Source organism: Pimephales promelas, chromosome 16, assembly GCF_988280905.1.
Source record: "Pimephales promelas chromosome 16, fPimPro1.hap1.1, whole genome shotgun sequence".
In the NCBI taxonomy this organism is placed as follows: domain Eukaryota; kingdom Metazoa; phylum Chordata; class Actinopteri; order Cypriniformes; family Leuciscidae; genus Pimephales; species Pimephales promelas.
In genome coordinates, this window is record NC_142784.1 from 15254134 (window position 1) to 15275055 (window position 20922).

Genomic DNA, 20922 nt, shown 5'->3' on the forward strand with positions numbered 1-20922 from the left:
TATCTGTGTTTCTGCAGTCTTTTAAAAATATGTGCCTATTGTGCAATGAGGTTGATTATAAATATGATTTTAAAATACATAGGGTAATGGACAAATAAGCTGTGCTGGGTGTGGGTGGATCATTTCTGGTCTACTGACCTCAGTTGATCTAGCTTTATCATTATCAATGTATTTGTAGAGTATAAAAATCATTGTGTCTATGGAATGTGCCTATAAAACCCAACGACAACCCAACATGTGTGAGTGTTAGGAAGTAGAAAGGGAGGGGGATAGGAGGGGAGAAAGTTGAGAGAGTTCAATCTTTTGGGGGTCTTTTGAAGGGGACCCCCTTTTATACCCCTTCTCTGAACACATACAAACAGAATTTGTGTAGTTTTAATTATTGTTTTCCCTAAAATGTTCTTATTTCTGTTTATATTATCTATTTGTGTGTGTGTCTGTCTGCGTGTGTGTGTGTTTATCTCCTAAAGAATCCTAAAGGTATTCTTCAAACTCATTTTCAGTATATAAATGTGCAGTTAAATAAATCTTGTTTGTGAAAGAAAGAAAGAAAGAAAGAAAGAAAGAAAGAAAGAAAGAAAGAAAGAAAGAAAGAAAGAAAGAAAGAAAGAAAGAGAAAGAATTAAGAAAGAAAGAAAGAAAGAAAGAAAGAAAGAAAGAAAGAAAGAAAGAAAGAAAGAAACAAAGAAAGAAAGAAAGAAAGAAAGGTACATAGAGACACAAAGCGTTTGCGTGTGGCTCTTTGCCGGTTGTAAGCGTTGCTCGGATGATGACCCTATTGTCCAATCAGAGCTCCTGATTGTTGTGTACTTTTTGCTTTGAGGGGGCCCTGGCATGGACCCCAGCACCCCCATTACCCCAAGAAATAACCCCCTCTCCAGTCCATAATGAGACCCAAAACCAGTCCAAATCTCAACCATCCCTCCTCCAAATAAAGACTAAAGCCCTAAGTCCTCAACATCTTCAAACACGAAACAATCAGGTCTAAAATGGCAACAATAACATCTTAACTTATTATTTAAAGAAGACTTAAGGAATTTAACAGTCACACATAGTTTCCAGACTACAGTTAGTTCAACTATCGTGGCTCACTCTGTTTTATTGTTTCAATTTGTTTAAAAGGCATAAATATACTCGATGATAGTTTAAGATGTGCAAAGTCTGTGTCTGCTATGTACCCCAACTTGATAGGGGCTTATTTTATTTTGAACCTTATTGTATTTGTGCGTATGTTTGTTTTTTACATGGCTTGGACCCAAACATTTTTTGTATTTCTCTTTGCGCGTGTGTGTGTGTGTGTGTGTGTGCTTGGACAGAGTGTGCCCGTTTTAAAAGGGTTAGATCTGGACATGGGCCAAGCCTGAAGGGGTGACATGATAAAGAGAAGGACAAAAAAAAAAAAGATTCAAAGAAGGAAAAAGGAACCAATCCAAAAATGACAAGCCTTTTATAAACCTTATGGGAAACGTTCCCGACACATGCACGAGTACCTACTCACTTACCCAACATTCATGAAATGGCATTATGAGGTAGCAATATGGCGCCATCTGCTAGTGGAAAAAAGTTCTACAGCCAGATCCCTGATGAAATAAAAGAATGCAGTACCTTCAGAAATGTATTTTGAAATTTAGCAAACATTTTAACGAGCAATATACCTCATCCTGGTGCCACATTTCCGGGTAAGAATTCTGGAGGGGTTATGGGATCTGAACTCCCTAGCTTAAGTTTAAACCTTCACGAAGGTTTGGGTGTAGATTTTTTTTACAACTATGCTGTATGTTTCAGAAGAAAGAAAATAGGCTAACTAATAAGAGTGCACACCTGAGTAGAATGTGTGCCCACAAGACTCGATCGCTTTCGATGGGATCTTTATAGGACATCACATTATCCTAAGAAAAGTAGACCTAGCCTACTATTCATCAGTTTTATCGTAGCCTACACCTATATGTGAAAATAATATTTTCAAAAAAGTGTCTTGTTTAAAACGTTTTAGATAGTTGTCGTTTGCCACAATATTTCACACATTTTGACTAATTTCAATCCCCTGAATATCCAAACTGTGTTATAGGTGTAACCATTAAAGGACACCAAAGCCGTTTTCTAAACTAAGCGATGAATTGCATTGTTTAAAGGGATAGTTTGAAATTAATTTTTGATATGTTTTAGCTTACCCCAAGGGCATCCAAGATGTAGGTGTCTTCGTTTCCACAGTATTTTCAATTTCGATATTTTTAGGTCAAACCGTTCTTGTCTGTCAGTTATACAATGGAGGTTTATGGGGTTCACCCATGGGTCCACCTGAAAAAGCATGCACAGTGAAGTCCAATTTAAACATGATTTAATGACTCATAAATGTAATGAAACGAGCGGTTTGTGTGAGAAAACGAACAGCATTTATATAGTTTTTACATCTTGTAATCACAGTGACTATCTGAACCCGGGTGCTTCGGTCTGCGTATGCGCCGGAAGTGAGCTCTCTCGCGTGTACGTCAGTCATTGTTTACACAGAGATTTCGGAAGTTTTACCTTTCACTGTGAAGATCTAAACATATTTAGATATACACTAAATCGCAATGGAAGACGATTTCGATATTTAGATATTCAAGGTGAAAGGTACAACTTCCGAAATCTCTGTGTAAACACTGAGTGACGTATACGTGAGAGAGATCACTTCCGGCGCATGCGCAGACCGAAGCGCCCGTGCCTTCAGATTACTTGGACGTGACCGTGATTACAAGAGGTAAAAACGATATGAACTGTTTATTTTAACACACAAACCGCTCGTTTCGTGTCTAAGGCCATCAATGTGTACTTACATTTATGAGTCATTAAATCATGTTTAATTTGGACTTCTCTGTGCATGCTTTTTCAGGTGGACCCCATAAACCTCCATTATATGACTGACAGTCAAGAACGGTTTGACCTAAAAATATCAAAATTGAAAATACTGTGGAAACAAAGACACCTGCATCTTGGATGGCCTTGAGGTAAGCTAAAACATATCAAAAATTAATTTCAAAGTGAACTATCCCTTTAAATCAGGGGTGTCTGGTCCTGCTAATGGAGGACAACAGTCCTGCAGAGTTAGCTTAAACTCCAATTAAAGTTCCCATGAAATCAAAATGTTTTTTTGTTTTTTTATTATGATGAAATTAAGGTTTTTGTCTTAGTATATGTTAACTTTAAGGTTATAATCTAGTGTGCTCCAAAACAATGACAAAATTCATTCACATTTAGAAGGTGTCAACTTTACTGTCTCTCATTTACATCCAATAGACGAATCCGACGAGCGTTCTGTGTAGGCTGCCATCTTGTGGCGACGCCATTACTGAGCTGTTACACAGGCATAGACATATGCACCGGTATGTAAACAAACCTCGGTGATAATGCGAACGCACCCTCGATGACAGCTACAGCCAGGCAGAATGACTTGTTGGTTTGATCTGTGACTGCAGTGGCCTCCAGTCACAGATGAAGGTACAAACGATCTTACCAATTAACGTTATTTATGAAAATAGCTTGGCAAGCTAGCTAGGCTAACGTTTGCTAACGAGGAAACTATAAAAATATCTGTCCATTTGGCAACAATAAATAAATAAATGAATGAAATCAAATAAACAAATTCATGTTTTTCATTTGTGTCCATTATTTATCTCATTTTCACATTGCAACAGGCAAGGGTAAGGTAACGTTACAGCTAGAAAGTATACATAATATCGACCAATTAGTGTTTTTAAACCATGGAAAGAGGTCAATATAACAGCAGGAAAACAATTATGTCACATAACGTTACATTTAGCTCAGGAAAGCCATTTAATGACCATAGCATGTTAATTGAATAGAAAAAATAGCAAGAGAGGAGATTTTGCTGATTACTATATCACATATTTATTATATATTTTTTACTTATGTCATTAAATAATTGTTATTATACGCGAATGTCCACGTCTTGTACTCGCCCAGGAAATCTGTAAACCGTACGGCACCAGACAGGGGCAGTTGACCCGGGGTATTCACAATGTTTTCTCTTCAAAATTGAAATTTTACTGCCACCATTGAAACAATTTATAACGGAAACTGTTTACACACTCGACATTATACAAGGGGTAACGTTGTAACGTTAGTGACAGTTGTAAATCTCGGGCTGTTTATTCCAGTGGACGCAAGTTGCAACTAAAACAATAGGAGGCAATGGCGCAACGCTACCCAGCAACAGCTCAGTAATGGCGCCCGCTTACTTCTGGTAGTTTCGCCGGATTCGTCTATAGCCTGTGGATCAACGATTTTGATGACATCACCCTGCACTTCAGCTTCTCATCAAATTTTCTGTCCAATCAAATGCTCCTTAGAAACTAAAGCGTCCATCCGTATTATAAATAGACACTGAAACTGTGGTTGAAATCGTTCACTTGTTAACACAATTACTATTTTCTAGGTGAGTGGCACATAGTGGACTATGTGGGGAACAAATTCAGACCATGTAAATATGCTTTCCATTGAGGCGTTCATTACAAGTCTGGTTTCGTTCCATTCACAGTCTGTTCCGGTCCAGAGATATGATACACCGAGTGGATCATATGCGCAAGTCGGCTCAGACAACAAAATGAACCAGACCTATTTGAATTCTACACAGAATGCTATATTTTAAAGTGATATGGAGGAGATCAGGAGAAGGAACGGTTAGACAGACTCAGCATTAGAAAAAGCACTGATGATGAGTAGAAGAGAAAACACTGGTGGCGTCATGCACTAACACAACTTACACACATCCTCAGTATGATTATGTTCACTGTTTTGCTTTGTAGTAACCGTTTCATATTAAATCTAAAAAGGGAATCTATTAGACTGTGGCTTTCATAAGCTGTCAAACGCGACTTTGCAGAGTTCAACGGCTCTGTGCAAGCTGTGATATAAATGAAACACTATTGGCCATTTTAAAAAAGGGGAGGAGCTGCTCGGCATGTCCAACTCCCCAACTGCCCAAGATGGAGCTAAACTCTGCAGAACAGTGGTCCTCCAGGAGCAGGATATAGAGCATCACAGTTCCGCCGACAGCCCGAGAGAGCGTCGGTGCCGGAAGTAAATTTCCCATTCATTTCTCCCATTGATGTTTTGTAAAATCCATATCTAAGGAGGATTAGAGCATGTCTGAGGATAACCAGCTACGGCTGAACTCATGAGCATGCAACATATCATTTCGAGTGAAAAAACGAAGAGAAAATCCAAAAAAAGTCAAGGGTACAAGCCTGTGTACATATTTTCATTTCCGAGCAAAGGAACTACTCCTCCCATAAACCACCGCGCCTCACTAAAGTCAACTGAAAGCTACCGTTAAAAAGCCTTTTGAGTGACTTCCATATCTGACGACGGCCACGTGAACTTTTTCCTCCAGTGAATTTTATATGGTGAACGTGCAGGAAAACTCCTTTTCCTCGATTTACTGAAGCTTATATGTAAAACGCATTTGCAGCTGCACATGCTAAAACACTGAGCATCTGGCTCGCTCATAGGCTGTGCTTCAGCAACTGCACATCCAATGGCGCGGGGCGTCTCTGAGGTGCGACCAATGAACTTAGCCCTACGTCATTACACGATCTTCAAGTCTTCACGTGCCTTTGCGGGGTTTCAGACACGTTACACGACTTTCACCAATCAGATGCATCACTGTGGGATTGTTCAGGATTGTGGGAAATGAAGTACTTATCCAAAACATTGCAAATAAAAGGGATTTATCTTAAAACAAGGCTAGTGCCCCATTAACTTTTGGCATTTATATGAGCATATACAATCACTTAGTACAGCCGTAGCTGGTTTTAAGTCTACCATGTATGGTTATGTTTTAATGGCTTATATCCCAACTGTCAATGGAGAAATTGTATTGAATTTTTACTTCCGGCACTGGCTTTTGGCGGGACTGTGATTCTCTATTGGACACCCCTGGTTTACGTTATTACAAACCTAATTGCTTCATAGTGATTTGTACTTTAGGTAATGCAAGACATTGCTTTTGACTCGCAGCATAACCCTCTGGATTCTTATTATTTTTGTAATAATCTGCAGAATTGTATTCTTTTTCTTTCTTTCTCATTATATTAATCTTCTTTTCCTTATTCAAATATGAAATTACTTCATAATCTTAAGAATGTGCTACTTAAAATATGTCTCTAAACAAATATTTTATTCAGGCTATTTATTTTAGAGATTTGCTTTTACATATTGAACAAAACGGCAATATGTATTGTCTTCTAAGTATGTGTGCGTGTGAGTGAGTCTCGTGAGAATGACTGGCAGTGCTGTGGGGGCTTTAACACACTTCATAATTTATAACATGTGTCAGTAAAGCTGTTTACAGCTGATTGTGGCTGTGATTCAGAGAGCTGCAGCCTCTCACTGTTTGCAATGCAAATCAGTCCCACCAGTGAAAAGCCAACAGGAAGGTTTGCGCACTGACCAACTAAATCTGATGCCCATGTTGATTTAAATCTGTTATAATCTTTATCAAATGCAATCATAATCTGTCTGCGTTATCACATCTGCTCTCATCAACACTAGTCATTAGTTTCACCTCTAGTGGGAAACTTTTTTTCTTCTTCTTCTTACTCGGGGCCCACCGTCGATCATGTGAACATCTTAATCCTGAAATTCTACTCTAAATTCCCCTCACACATTGCAAGTTATCTGATTGGCTCTGTAGCCACACGCTGTGGTCCGTCAGTGTTTTTGAGGAGCCCTAGTGGGTTTCTGGGAAAGAGGAAGCATTACTGTTTTCCTTGTCAGCCGATGTTTACTCAACAATGAGCGCAATCACACGCCTCAACGAACCTCAGGACCTTAACTGTACCTTTAGCACTCTCTTTCTCTTTCACTCTTTCAATTATAAAAATGGTTCCTTTTCAATGCGATGAGCTTTGTAAGAATGTAAACATTGTATCAGAGAAGTCACAAATTGCATTGTGTCATTTCAAGCCAAAGTAATGCTTTTTAATATACAGGGACATAATTATGCCTGAGATTTCTAAATATTTCTGTTTCAAATAAATACGGTCCTTTAGAACTTTCTATTCATCAAAGAATCCAGAAAACAAAATGAACATGGTTTTCACAAAAAAAAAAATTAAGCAGCCTGTTTTGGACAGTAACAATTACAGTTTAGTATCGGTATGGCTCGCTTGGAACCTCAACCGAGGTGGTACTAAAAAAAAGTACCAGGTTCTGTGGAGAACCCCTCAAAAGTAAGCTGCACCGAGCTGTACCATGCAGTGAAAAAGCTCCGATAGAGGCTTTTATGCTTTACTTTTATGAGTGTCTTCAGAGCGGTTAAGAGAGGTGGGGCTTAGCTGCTCTTTTTGAAGATGTCTACGAATGTAAGCATGTATGTAAACATCATTTGCAATTGCAAATTGGTTATGCTATGCAGATGACACGCAGCTCTACTTAGCCCTATCGCCTAATGACTACAGCCCTATTGATTCCCTGTGCCAATGCATTGATGAAGTAAACAGTTGGATGTGCCAACTTTCTTTAGGTTAAACTAAGACAAAACTGAAGTCATTGCGTTTAGAAACAATGATTAAGTTCTCAAGGTGAATGCATACCTTGACGTTAGAGGTCAAACAACTAGAAATCAAGTCAGGAATCTTGGTGTGTCTCTAGAGTCAGACCTTGGTTTCAGTAGTCATGTCAAGGCAATAACTAAATCAGCATACTATCATCTGAAAAATATTGCAAGAATTAGCTTTGATTCCAATCAAGACTTAGAGAAACTTGTGCATGCTTTCATCACCAGCAAGGTGAATTACTGTAATGGCCTCCTCAATGGCCTTGCTAAAAAGACCATAAGACAGTTGCAGCTCATAAAGAACGCAGCAGGACCAGAAAATATGAACATATCACACCAGTCCTCAGGTCTTTACACTGTCACCCAGTTACATTTAGGATTGATTTTAAAGTATTATTACTGGTATATATATATATATATATATATATATATATATATATATATATATATATATATATATATATATATATATACATAAAATTATAGCATTATTTATTATTTTAGCACTTTTATGATGGCAAGCAGTAAATAATTTACGGTGGAACAGGCTCTGGAACAATTACTGGAGAGTGACGAGGAGAAAGCATTGCTTAGTCCCATGCGTTTTTCTTTAGGCGTTTAGAATTTTCTATTTGTAAATAAAGTTAGGTTTTTCATTGTTCTTTACACATTTTATTGAACAATTACACATGTATGTCAAGCAAAGGCTTTTGACAAATATATTTTTTTTTTGTTCAAAAACTGTTTACTATTGTGTGATTTTCAGAAATAAATGACAAAAATCGAATTTCTGTTTTTGAAAGTCTCTAGTATATTGTAAATTCCATGCATGCTTATGTTAGCTTAGGGTCTTCTGAATCCATAGATACCAAACACATAGTGTTCCATCTCCATTACATATAGTTTATAAGCCCAAATGTAAAAATAGAGAAAACAGACCAAAAAGGGCTTAGTCCCTAGAGGGTTAAATAATTGGGAAGTATAGGCATCTTCAACACAAAATAAAAAGTTAATGTAGCCTTTTTTTTCGTTTAGTAATGTCTGTATGCATACATTGTGAAGCTAATTAAACTTAAAATCATTCCCCATATTTATACGAAGGACGCAAATGACACAAATTTATAAAACAACCCTCTCATTTTTTTTTCATTCTCTTTCTCTCCCTTCTTCACCCTTTGACTCCCTTCACTCCATCGTTACCTGTATCTTTCACTCGCTCTGGGCCGTAACCCGAGGCAATGTTCTGACTTTTCTTCCTCTCAGAATAAATGTGGGAAACTTAGATTTGGCCCTCTGGTGAGAGCGTAACCCCAATTTCCTCCCAGAGAAGCATAGGAGCTGGGAGGTGTGTGGACGGGAAGTTTACCTTAAACTGGGGTAACCACTGCCAGTTTCCAGGGTGACGAGCCTCATCATCATTTCTCTCGTACGGTTTCTCTCTCTCTGTGTGAGGTGGACTCAGTCCCCAGTGGTTTGGAGCAAGTGATTATTAGTTCAGATTGGGAAAAAGTGTGTCACGCTAATCGCTTGCTTCTTTTTCCCATTCTAGCAATGTCAAATGGCTTTAAAACTCCACTCTGTCTATCCATCTGAAATGGTATCACAAACCTATTCTTTCTTCTGCTTTCTGCCTTATTGTTGACACTGTCAGGACTGTTGCTTTTCATTTTTCTGTCCTTTATAATAGTAACTATACATGCATCATTATCAGTATTGATCCTAAGTATACGCAATAAATAATGCTAAATTATTGATCTATCGATTTCCAATGTAAAGCATTGCTCTTAAAGCAAAACCAGTTAGTGTAGACATCAATATGCTTAAACGATTTGTGCTAATGTCATTTATAAATAATGTTTCAACCTTGATCTACACACTAACACAAACTGGTTTTGTTGTAGAAACCAGATTTTTACATTGGAAACCAAGTAGCAACCCAATACAGTGCTAGTCATAAAGTCAACCAAAATGTTTTTAAAATCACTAATTGTCATTTATTAATATTGAGCTGTAAAAATAAAATGCAAAAAGAAAATAGTGTTTTTATCAAGGCTGCATTTGTTTGGTCAAAAAACTGTAATATTGTGAAATATTATTACCATTTAAAATGTACATCTTTAATATTTGAATATAATGTAAAGTAAAATGTATTTATTTATTATAGCAACATTTTCAGTATCATTACTCCAGACTTAAGTGTCACATGATCCTTCAGAAATCATTCGAATGCTGATTTGCTACTCAAGAAACATTTCTTATTATTATCAATGTTGAAAACAGTTGTGCTGCTTAAAGGGATAGTTCACTTTGAAATAATTTTTGATATGTTTTAGCTTACCTCAAGGGCATCCAAAATGTAGGTGTCTTTGTTTCCACAGTATTTTCAATTTTGACATTTTTCGGTCAAACCGGTGTTGTCTGTCAGTTATATAATGCAGGTTTATGGGGTCCACCTCAAAGAGCATGCACAGAGAAGTTCAAATTAAACATGATTTAATGACTCGTAAATGTAAGTACACACTGATGGCCTAAGATACGAAATGAGCGGTTTGTGTGAGGAAAAAAAGAACAGTATTTATATAGTTTTTACCTCTTATTAACAGCCGTCGAACTGATCTGAATCAGATGTCCAACTGAAGAGTTGGTGAAGTGTCCTTGTGAGTTATCATTTAGCAACACAGCAATGAGCACTGGAGCTAGTCTACGATCAGTGCACAATAACAATCTTTTTTTATTGTCATGAATAGCACCGAGTGAAAAATCAACTTTATATCTAGTGGCAGTGATCATGACGTTAGTTCAGATAAGTACTGGTAACCTTTGTCGTAGTGTCGTAGAACTGGTAAACTTTGTCTTTGCAAGAGGCGTTTCTAAGAGTTTAGCTCTTCCTCTGGTGAAAACGTAATAACTGTACACTGTAAAAAAAATATTGTTGGTTTAACTAAAAAACTGAAGTAACCTGGTTGCCTTAACTTTAAGTTCATTGAAATTGAAAAATTGAGTTAATACAATTTAATTGATTTAGGAGATTGATTTAATATTCAGAAACTAAAAATATTATGTTATCTGAACCACATAAATTATATAAGTTGATTTGACAGAATCAAAAAAAAAAGTTATGATAACAAATCATGATTTTTTTTTTCTTTTACAGTGTAGGCACGAATATGACACGCTATTTACATCTGCTGTGAATGCAGCATAGCACGGACAAATTGTACCCACTGTCTGAGGTTTACCTTGTACACCTACCATATCTATCTATCTATCTATCTATCTATCTATCTATCTATCTATCTATCTATCTATCTATCTATCTATCTATCTATCTATCTATCTATCTATCTATCTATCTATCTATCTATAATCTGTGCTATCTGAATACTTTTGTCTACTACTCGTCTCTCTAGTCACTCTCAATGCTCTCAAAGCGGGCTTGGTAAATTCTCTCCCCAAGGTGACTTAATGCAATGCATTGTGGGGGAAAGGAGAATCGTTGCAAACTGACGTAAGATAGTACCAAATTCTTCGTGTTATAGTCCGTTTTGTGATACCCAACAACATACAATGGATATCAGTTTAAATGTTTATTACCAACAAGTAAATTGCACAAATTCGTTGAAAAATTAACCCTGCAACACGGCCTTTAAGTAGAGAGTGGGAATTTCTCTGCTTCTCAGGGTCTTCTCACACAAAAATGGAAAAACACACACATGGTTTTTCTCTCAGTGGCTAAAACAACAGCCTGAGAAAACTCTCACTGTATCTGCAGACTGAAAAAAGAGCCGTCTTTCTCTCATTTTCGGCACCCTTACACCCTGTTTCGTCTTCTGTCCGGACTTCTCATCCGATCAGGTTTCCCTCCCAGAGTCGCTCCGCACAGCTGCACACTTCTTTTAATCCACCTCTCGTCTCTTTCGCACACACACACCTCTATCATCAGTATTTTTATACAAAATTGCCAGGGAAACACTGCAATTTTTTTGAGAGATTTAGGATTGAACAAAAAAAAAATAAAGACACCAATTGAAATCAAGGGAAAAAATCTCTGTGATTGTAAACACATGGGCGGAATTACCATAGAAACCAGCTAGTTGCATTAGCACTAACATCCTGTCAGTTGATTTACAATTACAACAATTACAGAGTGAACTTTGAAAGAAATTCGCCCCGAAAGTGACTCAAATATACCACTGAGGCCGTTCTTACAAGGTTGCTAAAGAGTGCATCCAAGTGACGGGCTCTTAATAGTTTTTAAAGCTGAGGTTATGTCAGAATGAGTGTGTCCGGCTAGGCTATCAAGCATAGCACATAAAACATAATGGTCCGCCTGCAGGAAACTAAATATAGATGGTGTTTTGATTACGTGAAAATTGACATTTCAAAGGAGATTAGGATCCGGCCACTAAAACAACACAGTGAAGAGCCGGGAGGCAGAAGCTGAGAGAGAAAGCTACTGTACCTTTACACGCTTAGCAACACACAGGCACATGCTCACTTTTTCCAGATCGAGCTACCGTGAGTGTGTTTGTGTGCGGGAACGTCACTCCGGCGACTAGCTTGGCTACTCTTAGCCTTCCTTTCACGCGATCGCTAAGTGGTTGACCCCGTGACCCCAGTCTCGTTGGAGCGCACGGAAGTGCTTCCTTCGCTATATGGCAGGTGGAACAGATGACATCACCAGCGAAGAGCGTCCCATTAATGACTATTGGCTGTTTTTTCCGACATTATTCTGACATTACTACCACATTATTGTTGTATTAGTAGTGTCATTATTAGCCCAGGTGTGTTTTTGCAGTGAGCAAACCCTCTGTCGCTCTGAATAGACACTATGTGGGCCAAGATTGAGATGGGACAGGGCGCCGGATAGCCGACACGAGAGGCTTCTCACACGCACACGTGCTTACAAAAGTCAAACTGAGTTCATGAACACAACATTGTTCCTTTTTGCATGTATGCAATTCGTTGCGAGTAGACAGACACATCCTATAGTAAACTTTAGTTTATGATGATTCGCAAAATGAAACCAAATATTTTAAACGTACAATTTTTAAATACAATCAACTGGGATGTTTAATTCATTTCAACTTAAATTGCATGGAATTGCCTTAAAAAATGTAAAACTATGTTGTAACTTATTGATCATAATATATATTTTTTACAGTGTATAATAGCATGTAATAATAGCATGTAATACTGAGAATTAAATAAAACAATTACATTTCTTTAAGATTTTTCTTTTTTTTTTCTTAACAGTGTTTTCATTAAAAAAAACTGTTTTTCTTTATAATATCCTTTATATTTACTCGTCCTTTTATATATAGTCAATTTCATGTCATATATATATTAATTGTTAGTCAAATTTAGTTGATGGAAAAAGTGCTAAATTAAATATTTAAACTTTACTTCTACAAACACTTTATTTTACAGTGTCATTGTTACAAGTTACATGCAGTTTCTGTAGTAATAGCTATGGATTATGCATAATTACATGCAACTAACCCCACACCCCAATCCTAACCCTAAAGTAATGTGCTTAATTGTATAATGTACACCTTAAAATAGTGTGACCAACTTTTTTATACTATTTTAAAAATGTTTAAAGAATCTATCAAGACTTTACTACCCATCATTGGAAACAATGAAATAACATTAAACAATGAAACAATCCTATTCCTTTTAGATGTTTCATCACCAAAAGACATTAAGATCTTCCAGTGTTATTTTTTCATTATGGTCATGATGCATATTTTCAGTCTCATCTTCAGTAGCAAACATTTTTGTTAGTAGCTTAATTGACGAAATGAACATTTGTGTACGTTTGTGCACCCCATAATTTTCTTTCAAAACTCCCCAAACTACTCGCGCTCTCATGCGACGCCTGGATCACTGTGAAAGCTATCATGTTCAAGAGAGCATGGGGATCCTGAGAGCTCAGGCCAGACATGACGGTCTTCCTCTTTTAAAAGAGCATCGTCATGGAGACGCTTCCGACACCATACAACGATAAATGGCAGAGCCGTAAGAGATATTCGGTTGCACGCACACACGCAACAGCAAATGCACGCAATTAAAGAGATGTTGTTCATTTCACATCCACCTGGATGTAAGAGTCTCGGCGAGAAGCTTGCCAATCGATGGACTTACAGATAAGCGATCAAAAACACAGATACGATCTCACGCACACACACATTTCATGTCTGATTATAGTTAAATGGGGTTGTGTTGAGTCTGGTCGCTATACACACAGATCTGGACTCACCCTAAGGATTTTGGGTAACGGAACACTGCAGATCCACATCTCAATAAGTGTAGAAACAGGTTTCCTCTCTCGCTCGTTCTCTCATTTCATTCCGTTTCTTTCTTTCAATCGCTCACTTTCCTCATGCCATAATGCATTTTGCTCTTCATCTTGTTCATTTTCTGTATCATGCCTATTAAACAAAACAAAAAAGAGAGAGAGAGAGAGAGATCTTAATGGAACAGTTTGAAGATAATGAAAATATTGTCATCTTTTATTCACTGTCAAAATTCCACTACTTTTTGACTTCAGCAAAACACAAAAGGGAAGATTTTCAATGTGTTGTTTGCTCTTTTAATTGCAATTGGAAACAGGAGCTTTCAAAAAGCACTATGAGGGCCCGTCCACCCGAAGACGCGTTTTGCTGTATACATAATTATTTTTTTTTCATATTGGCGTTTCGTCCAGACGGATCTGGCGTTTTGGGAGAGTGAAACCGCTATTTTTTGAAACCGGGTCCCAAAGTGGATAAATCTTAAAACGACACCCTTGCGGTTTCGTGTGTACAGCCAATCCGTATATTTTGTGAAATGATGATGTCATCACATCACGTGTCGGCTTGCGTCACACGCCATCTTCGTCTTCTTCTTGGTTCGTATACAGCACGCAAGGTTATGCGCATGCTCAAAGTCTTCTTCTCCGTGTATAGTGCATCTCTGTGGCAGAATTACAGCGCCCCATACTGGTCTGGCATATATACTACACCGTTTTCAGTCGGTTTTGTGTGTACGCAGATATTTCTTGAGATGACGCCGTGTTTACGGATTTTTTTTTAGAACGAGGAAAAAAAAATCGGATAGGTAACGCACCGGCTTTGTGTGGACGTGGCCTCATAAAAAGTAATGTGTGCGATATTTAGCTTTGTGGTGTTAACATACCAAAATTGAAGTTATTACTACCTAATAATCTTCACTTCCAGTGTAGCTGTTCCACCCTGAAATCAGATCATTGAGTCAGTGAGTTGGATAATCAGTTTAGCTTGATTGGTGAATGAATTATTCAGATTTTGCAAACTTGATCTAGTGATTCTTTGAAAAGCTCAGATTATAAAGAATGATTAATTTGAGATCAAATTGACACATTTGCCTAAATTCAACTCTAAAAACTCAAAAACTCTATTTTCTATTGTAAAATGATTAATTTACCTTAATTTTCAAAGTGTCCAGATCTTCCAGGAAAAAATGGCCGACTTCTCTCTGGTGATATGCTGGATTTCTGCAATCATTTAGTACCCTAAAACCATAGCCCGTTCTTACAGTCTACTGCAAGCTGAAATGCAGATCTGCCTCAGTCCAAGTATATTATTTTCGATTATCTATTTGGGATGTATGGCAAAATACGGAACAAAAGATTTGTCTTACATTGCAACGATAAGTCTCCTGTTTCTCTGATTTTTCTTCTGAGAAAAGACCCCAGTAATCTCAAAAGTATCAGATATTTCCATGGTTTCAAAGTCTGCCAACAAAAGTCAGATTTCAGTGTCAGCTCAAGCGTTTTTCAACAAATATTCCAAGCCCGCATAATCTTAGCTATGCAATCCACTTTCATTTTAGCTCTGTACTCTTATTGTATGTCGTCAAATGACAATTGTTGTGTATTGACTTATAAACACTTAACATTTTCTAAGGTATTTTTGGAGAAACATGCTTTACTGATTGAGTCTCATGAGGTATGAAAGAGAAATACAATTGTTCTATGGTACAGACATTATGATTCTATCTCGACACATGCACTTCTCCTGGCTTTCCCTCTTTGGTGTCCTGATTTTCCAAAACATCTTAGTGAGGGAGAATGAGAATTAGAGAGAGAGAGGTGGGGATCATCGTAGGGTCTCTGTGGAAATTTTGGTGTGGTAGACAGGCCTGACCGGTCTGCTCTTTATTTAACAGTGGGAGTAAAGAGAGATGAGCTCTGTGTGCAGATAAATATAGTTTGAGAACAGGCTGGGGAACTCTTCACAACCTAACACCACCTAACTTTCTCAGACAGAGAGAGATCTGAGCACTTTTCCCCGGTTAGGACTCGATTGAATGAATCACAAGACGCAGGTCATCAACGACCATCAGTACACACACTCATGTGGCCAGATACAGTATAGTTTATACACAAGAGATTGGATTACGCCAGAGAGAGATAAACCACCTACACATACTGAACTCCAGCACATACACGCTTTCAAACCAGTGGAAACACAGCAGGTTGTCAGTTACAAGCTGACCTTCCAGGCACTTTTGGCCATCGTATGTACGTGTAAGCCAAGAAAGAAGGACAGAAAGAGAGAAGTGACACGTACACACACATTCAAATGTGTCCAGCTGCTCCCTCGGGTTGCTATTAGTTTGTAATTGTAATGAGGATGAGAGAGTTGGGGAGAGCGGCTTCAGGGCAAGCCACAGTGGAAAACCTGCAGAAATGATGTCAGAGCAATCGCGACCACCGATTGGAGTGGAGATTCCCGACGAGAGCCTATAAAACCGGGAAAGACAACAGCAGGAACCAGCAAAGGCAGAGAACGTGAGAAATTCCAGGAACTGCACGGTGTCCATCTGTCCGTCCCCGTGTGACTGAAACCGAATCTGATTAAGGGTAAGTAGCCTTGAAGAAAGACCAACCTTTATGTTCCTACAGGACTGTGTGTGTTTGGGTGGAAAGGTGAGCAGACAGGTGTTGAAGATGTATTTAAAGACATCTGTTAGGGGTTGGTGCAGAATATTAGTTGGTAGAGGATCTGCCGTTTGATAAGCAAATGTGAATTAGTTTGAGCTCCAGGGTTACAGATGAACCTGTATCCTGTTGATTTTGCATTGTTGCAATAGTGACACAGAGGTGTGAAATCATGTCTGATATTAGAGAACCGTTGAGAGAGTCTTTGAGAGAGTGAGTGTGTATGTGTGTGCATGCAGGGTGTCCAGTGAAGAGTGTGTGGGAAATGGGAGATGGCTGGAGTTGTTTATTTTTGGGGACGGAAAATGCTAAAGTTAGCCCATGTTGCTGGACAATGCATTTCCCCAGTTGTGGGGCAGGACAGGGGCCGCACCTGGTCCGATGCTCAGTGCACCAGGCCTGGAACAGTGAGGACGGGACACTCTGGGTCAAATAATAAGTGAAAATGCATTACTGGAGCATTTCGGAAACATACTATACAATCCTGCCAAATAGTTTTGAATCATTTCTAGGAGAAATACTGTGGCAGGTGTTCGTACTCGGTGAGAAACTTTGTTATATTTCTTTAAAAAGGACAACTGACAATAAAAGAAGTGCAAAATAAAATCATGGATGATTCAAGGTCAGAATTTCACAAATATAACATTTAGTTTTGTTTATATCATTGTCTATCTAATCTATTGGTAACCTATTATTAGTTGTGGTAGAAGTGTTTTTTTTTTTTTTACCAGTCACTGAAATTTGCATTTATTTCATTTCATTCATATATATTTTAAAGTACTTAAAAAATAAATTGTGTTTAAAAGAAAATTACACAAATTTCACTAAGGTTAATGCCATTTTAATGGTAGTGGTGCAATGCAATTAAACACAACTGCCAGCAGACAGCAGTCAAAATGTAGGATTTAGTGCATTGTCATAATCTGAATAAGGTGGTTTTAGGAGAGAGAAAAAAAGCTAAGATAGTGGTGATCTCTTAAATATAATATTTACAGTAATAAATTTATCAGCACTATAAAACATTTGTTTAAGTGATGCGAAACAACAACGTGCAGTCTCGCCATGAGGAAGTGTTTTTTTTTTTTTTTTTTTTGCGAGTTTGGTTAAGAGTGTGTTTTGGGGACGCACAGGTAGGGGTACAGGTCAGAGTATGTGTTTGGGCTGAGTTCATGTGTTTGTGTAGAGGGTGTGTGTTAGAAGCATTCTCACACTCTCGCGGCTGCCGGACCGCCCAGTCAGAGTGTATTTTCACAGATGGAGTCTGGATGAATGTAAACATCGCCCTGTATCACAGTAATCCAACACGGTGCTGAAGCTGGAGTGTGTGTGAACTCTCAATTGACAATGCACACAGGGACATAAAAATTGTAATCACTGTAATTATGTTGTTAAATGGCTAGATAATATAGACAGACAGATAGACAGATAGACAGATAGACAGATAGACAGATAGATAGATAGATAGATAGATAGATAGATAGATAGATAGATAGATAGATAGATAGATAGATAGATAGATAGATAGATAGATAGATTGATTGATTGATTGATTTTGCTTTACTGTTCTTTTGATCAAATAAATGCTACGTACATTGGTGAGCATAAGAGACATTTTTCAGCAACATTTAAAAATCTAACCGACCCCATACATTTTAATGGTAGTATATACAGTATGTACGTGATTGTCAGAAATCACATTATTAATATTGTATCGTAGATGCTGGGCTGTGGATGTGTGCTGCTCTCTGGTCTGCTGACACTGACCTTGTTCCACTGCAGTGTGGAAAGTCTTCACATACCCCAAGAAAGACCAGAGGTAAGTCCAGGTCTCACTGATACACAAATAGAGAGAATAAGGTTAGATTACATTTTGTGATTTGTAAGGAAACATCACTCTGCCTGTCTTCAGACAACACAAACAAAACAGACTTCATGTATGTGATGAAATTAACTGGTACAAGTGACAGATAACAAGCTGTCATCAGTCTCAGTGTTCTATAAATACAGTGGGGTTTCCCCTAGAGAGCCACAACTGGAGGTTACCAGTGCCGTGCCCTTATGAACCTGAGCGTCAGTTCTCAGACTACCCGTCTGAGAACTGACCCACTGGGTCCAGTAGCACCTCATTGCAGTACACGAGATCCAGGGGGCAGAGTTGGACCCAGATCTAAGGGGTGGAGATGGGTAGGATTAGGGGTGGGGTTAGGGTTCAGGGGTCGGAGATGGGTAGGATTAGGGGTGGGTTTAGGTATATTTAAGGTGGGAGGAGTTGGATCTGGCGAACCAGCTGTAGTATTGCATCTTAAAGGGTTTGAGTTGGCCTTACAAGCTGTATATATATAGCTTGTGATTTTACTGACAATTCAGACTGATCTCATGCAATGATATCCGTATGTACAATATGACAAGCCAATTCGTATTTCCATTTTTGGCGTGCTATCAACACGCATAATCGCTTCTCAGCTTTTTTTATGAACGCCGTTGACTTAACGTTACATTACTGTATATATAAATATATGACCTACCCCAATCCCGTCCCTAAACCTAACCGTCACTGGGGTTAATACCATTTATGAGTCTTCCCCTTCCATCCTAGCAAAAAAAATATCGCTCCCCAGATGTAGATCTACATTATGCTTTGTTTCGCTCGGACATTTAACGGCATGTACATACACGTGGAATCACTCGGGCATTTAACAGCATAGACATACACACATACACGCGGATAGCTCAAAATGCGTAAATAGATAACGCGCCACTTGACTTGAAAGTGGCGTGTGTGTTTACGCAAAAGTCATGATGTCATGTTGGACAATTTTGAAAACTGAATATTACCATGCCTTTCCTCATTTTGATCTAGTATGTGGAATCATCTGTCATGGAGGGCCGCAGTGTCCAGCAAAGCCAAACTGAGCAGAAGGCCTCAGGAGCCGTGAACGTTAAACACCTCCTGCACGACCAGCTGGTCCGACTGGAGAACGACGTCATCGAGACCAAGAGGAAAAGGAGTTTCCCCGGATCCAACACGCCTCTTGATCGCCTGTCAATCAGCACCATGGATCCCAAAAGCAACAAGCAAAGGTAGAGGACAAGAGAAAACGGTTTCATTTTAGTTTGGAAAAAAGAAGTGAAAAACATTTATAACAGGAATAAATAATAAAATATCATGATTAAAAAATTCACATTATTATTTTAATAATAATTTTAACATTTTGGGTAGATTTTTAAATTGTCTCAATTAACTAAATCATTAACACTGTAAGTTTTAATTCAAGAAACGCATACAAAACACACTTTTGATTTGTTGTGATCCCAAACAGATGATGAACCATAAGTAGTTTTGATTGGCTGTGGCTCAAACACATACAGTTTTTATTGGCTGAAGTCAGTCGTGCACAGCTTGATAGTTTTGTGTGTTTTACAGTTCACTATAAGAGCAATTAATGTTTTGTCTGTAGCCCACAGTTAAAGTTACTTATATTTCTTGGGTGGAGTCACAGTGGTGTGGATTGAGGTTTTGTATGACATAATAAGTGTCTGATACTGACTTACGGGAACGGACAGTCCAACTGTGCTGACGACTGTATCATCGGACTTCCAGTCAATGATCAAAACTGTTTTATCTCAGTGAATGATTTGATCTTCCTGCCGGACGGAACACGCAGTGTAACACAACATGGCCTGAGGCTCTGACAAGGCTTTATCTAAATGATCCTCAGCACTTGATCAGATCAGGACAGAAGCCAAGAACAGCAGTGAAAGCAAAGCACCACACTGCATTATCAAATCTCAACACCTGAATCCATCTCTCATGAGCCTGATAAACATGATGAAAGCTCACAAAACCCCTCCATAATGTGACTGTTCCCTGCTCCTCAGTAAAGATATTCATTTCGAAAACAAACGTTGGATTCTGTTTCTAGTCTTCTAAAGAAGGTGTGAGATCATACAGTATAGTGGTGTAACGGAAGTCACGGTTCGGTTTGGGGGTTCGATACGAGTTCAGAAAGTTTACATGTCCCCGTAATAACTTACTTCACCTTTCCTCAAGGATACAGCGAGTGAAGCGGCACCTGAGGCTTCCCGTTTCCAGGACACACATATTTCATCACTGAACTGAACTGTGCAATGTAATTGTGAGACTTCCACAAGTCACGACACAAATAGACACATTGCCAAATGATTTAGTCTTACCAACTTATAAAAAAACTCCATAATTTATGCTCATACATACGAGTAAGACATCATTCGAAACTGTAATGAATACATGTACCGTTACACCCCTAATACAGTATGATTGCATCTTCCAGGCAAAAATCATAGGCTGCTAAATTTGACACACATCCACAGAGTAAACATAATAGGCTGGACCCTATGAGCAAAAGTAAGAAGCTATTGC

General features: G+C 38.4%; 1 protein-coding gene across 2 annotated transcripts in view; it reads left to right on the top strand.

The window, feature by feature from the left end:
• The window catches only part of ostn (osteocrin), a 55473-nt gene that overhangs the window by 32317 nt on the left and 2234 nt on the right, over positions 1-20922 (top strand). Inside the window, exons 1-3 of one of the 2 annotated variants that reach the window (XM_039670904.2) lie at positions 15690-16445; positions 18241-18339; positions 19384-19604. In XM_039670904.2, the coding sequence (XP_039526838.2) occupies positions 18241-18339; positions 19384-19604 (320 nt within the window). In that variant the 5' untranslated portion in view covers positions 15690-16445. Of the gene's footprint in view, positions 1-15689; positions 16446-18240; positions 18340-19383; positions 19605-20922 lie in introns of those variants that run through there. The other variant, XM_039670903.2, reaches the window with a different exon arrangement.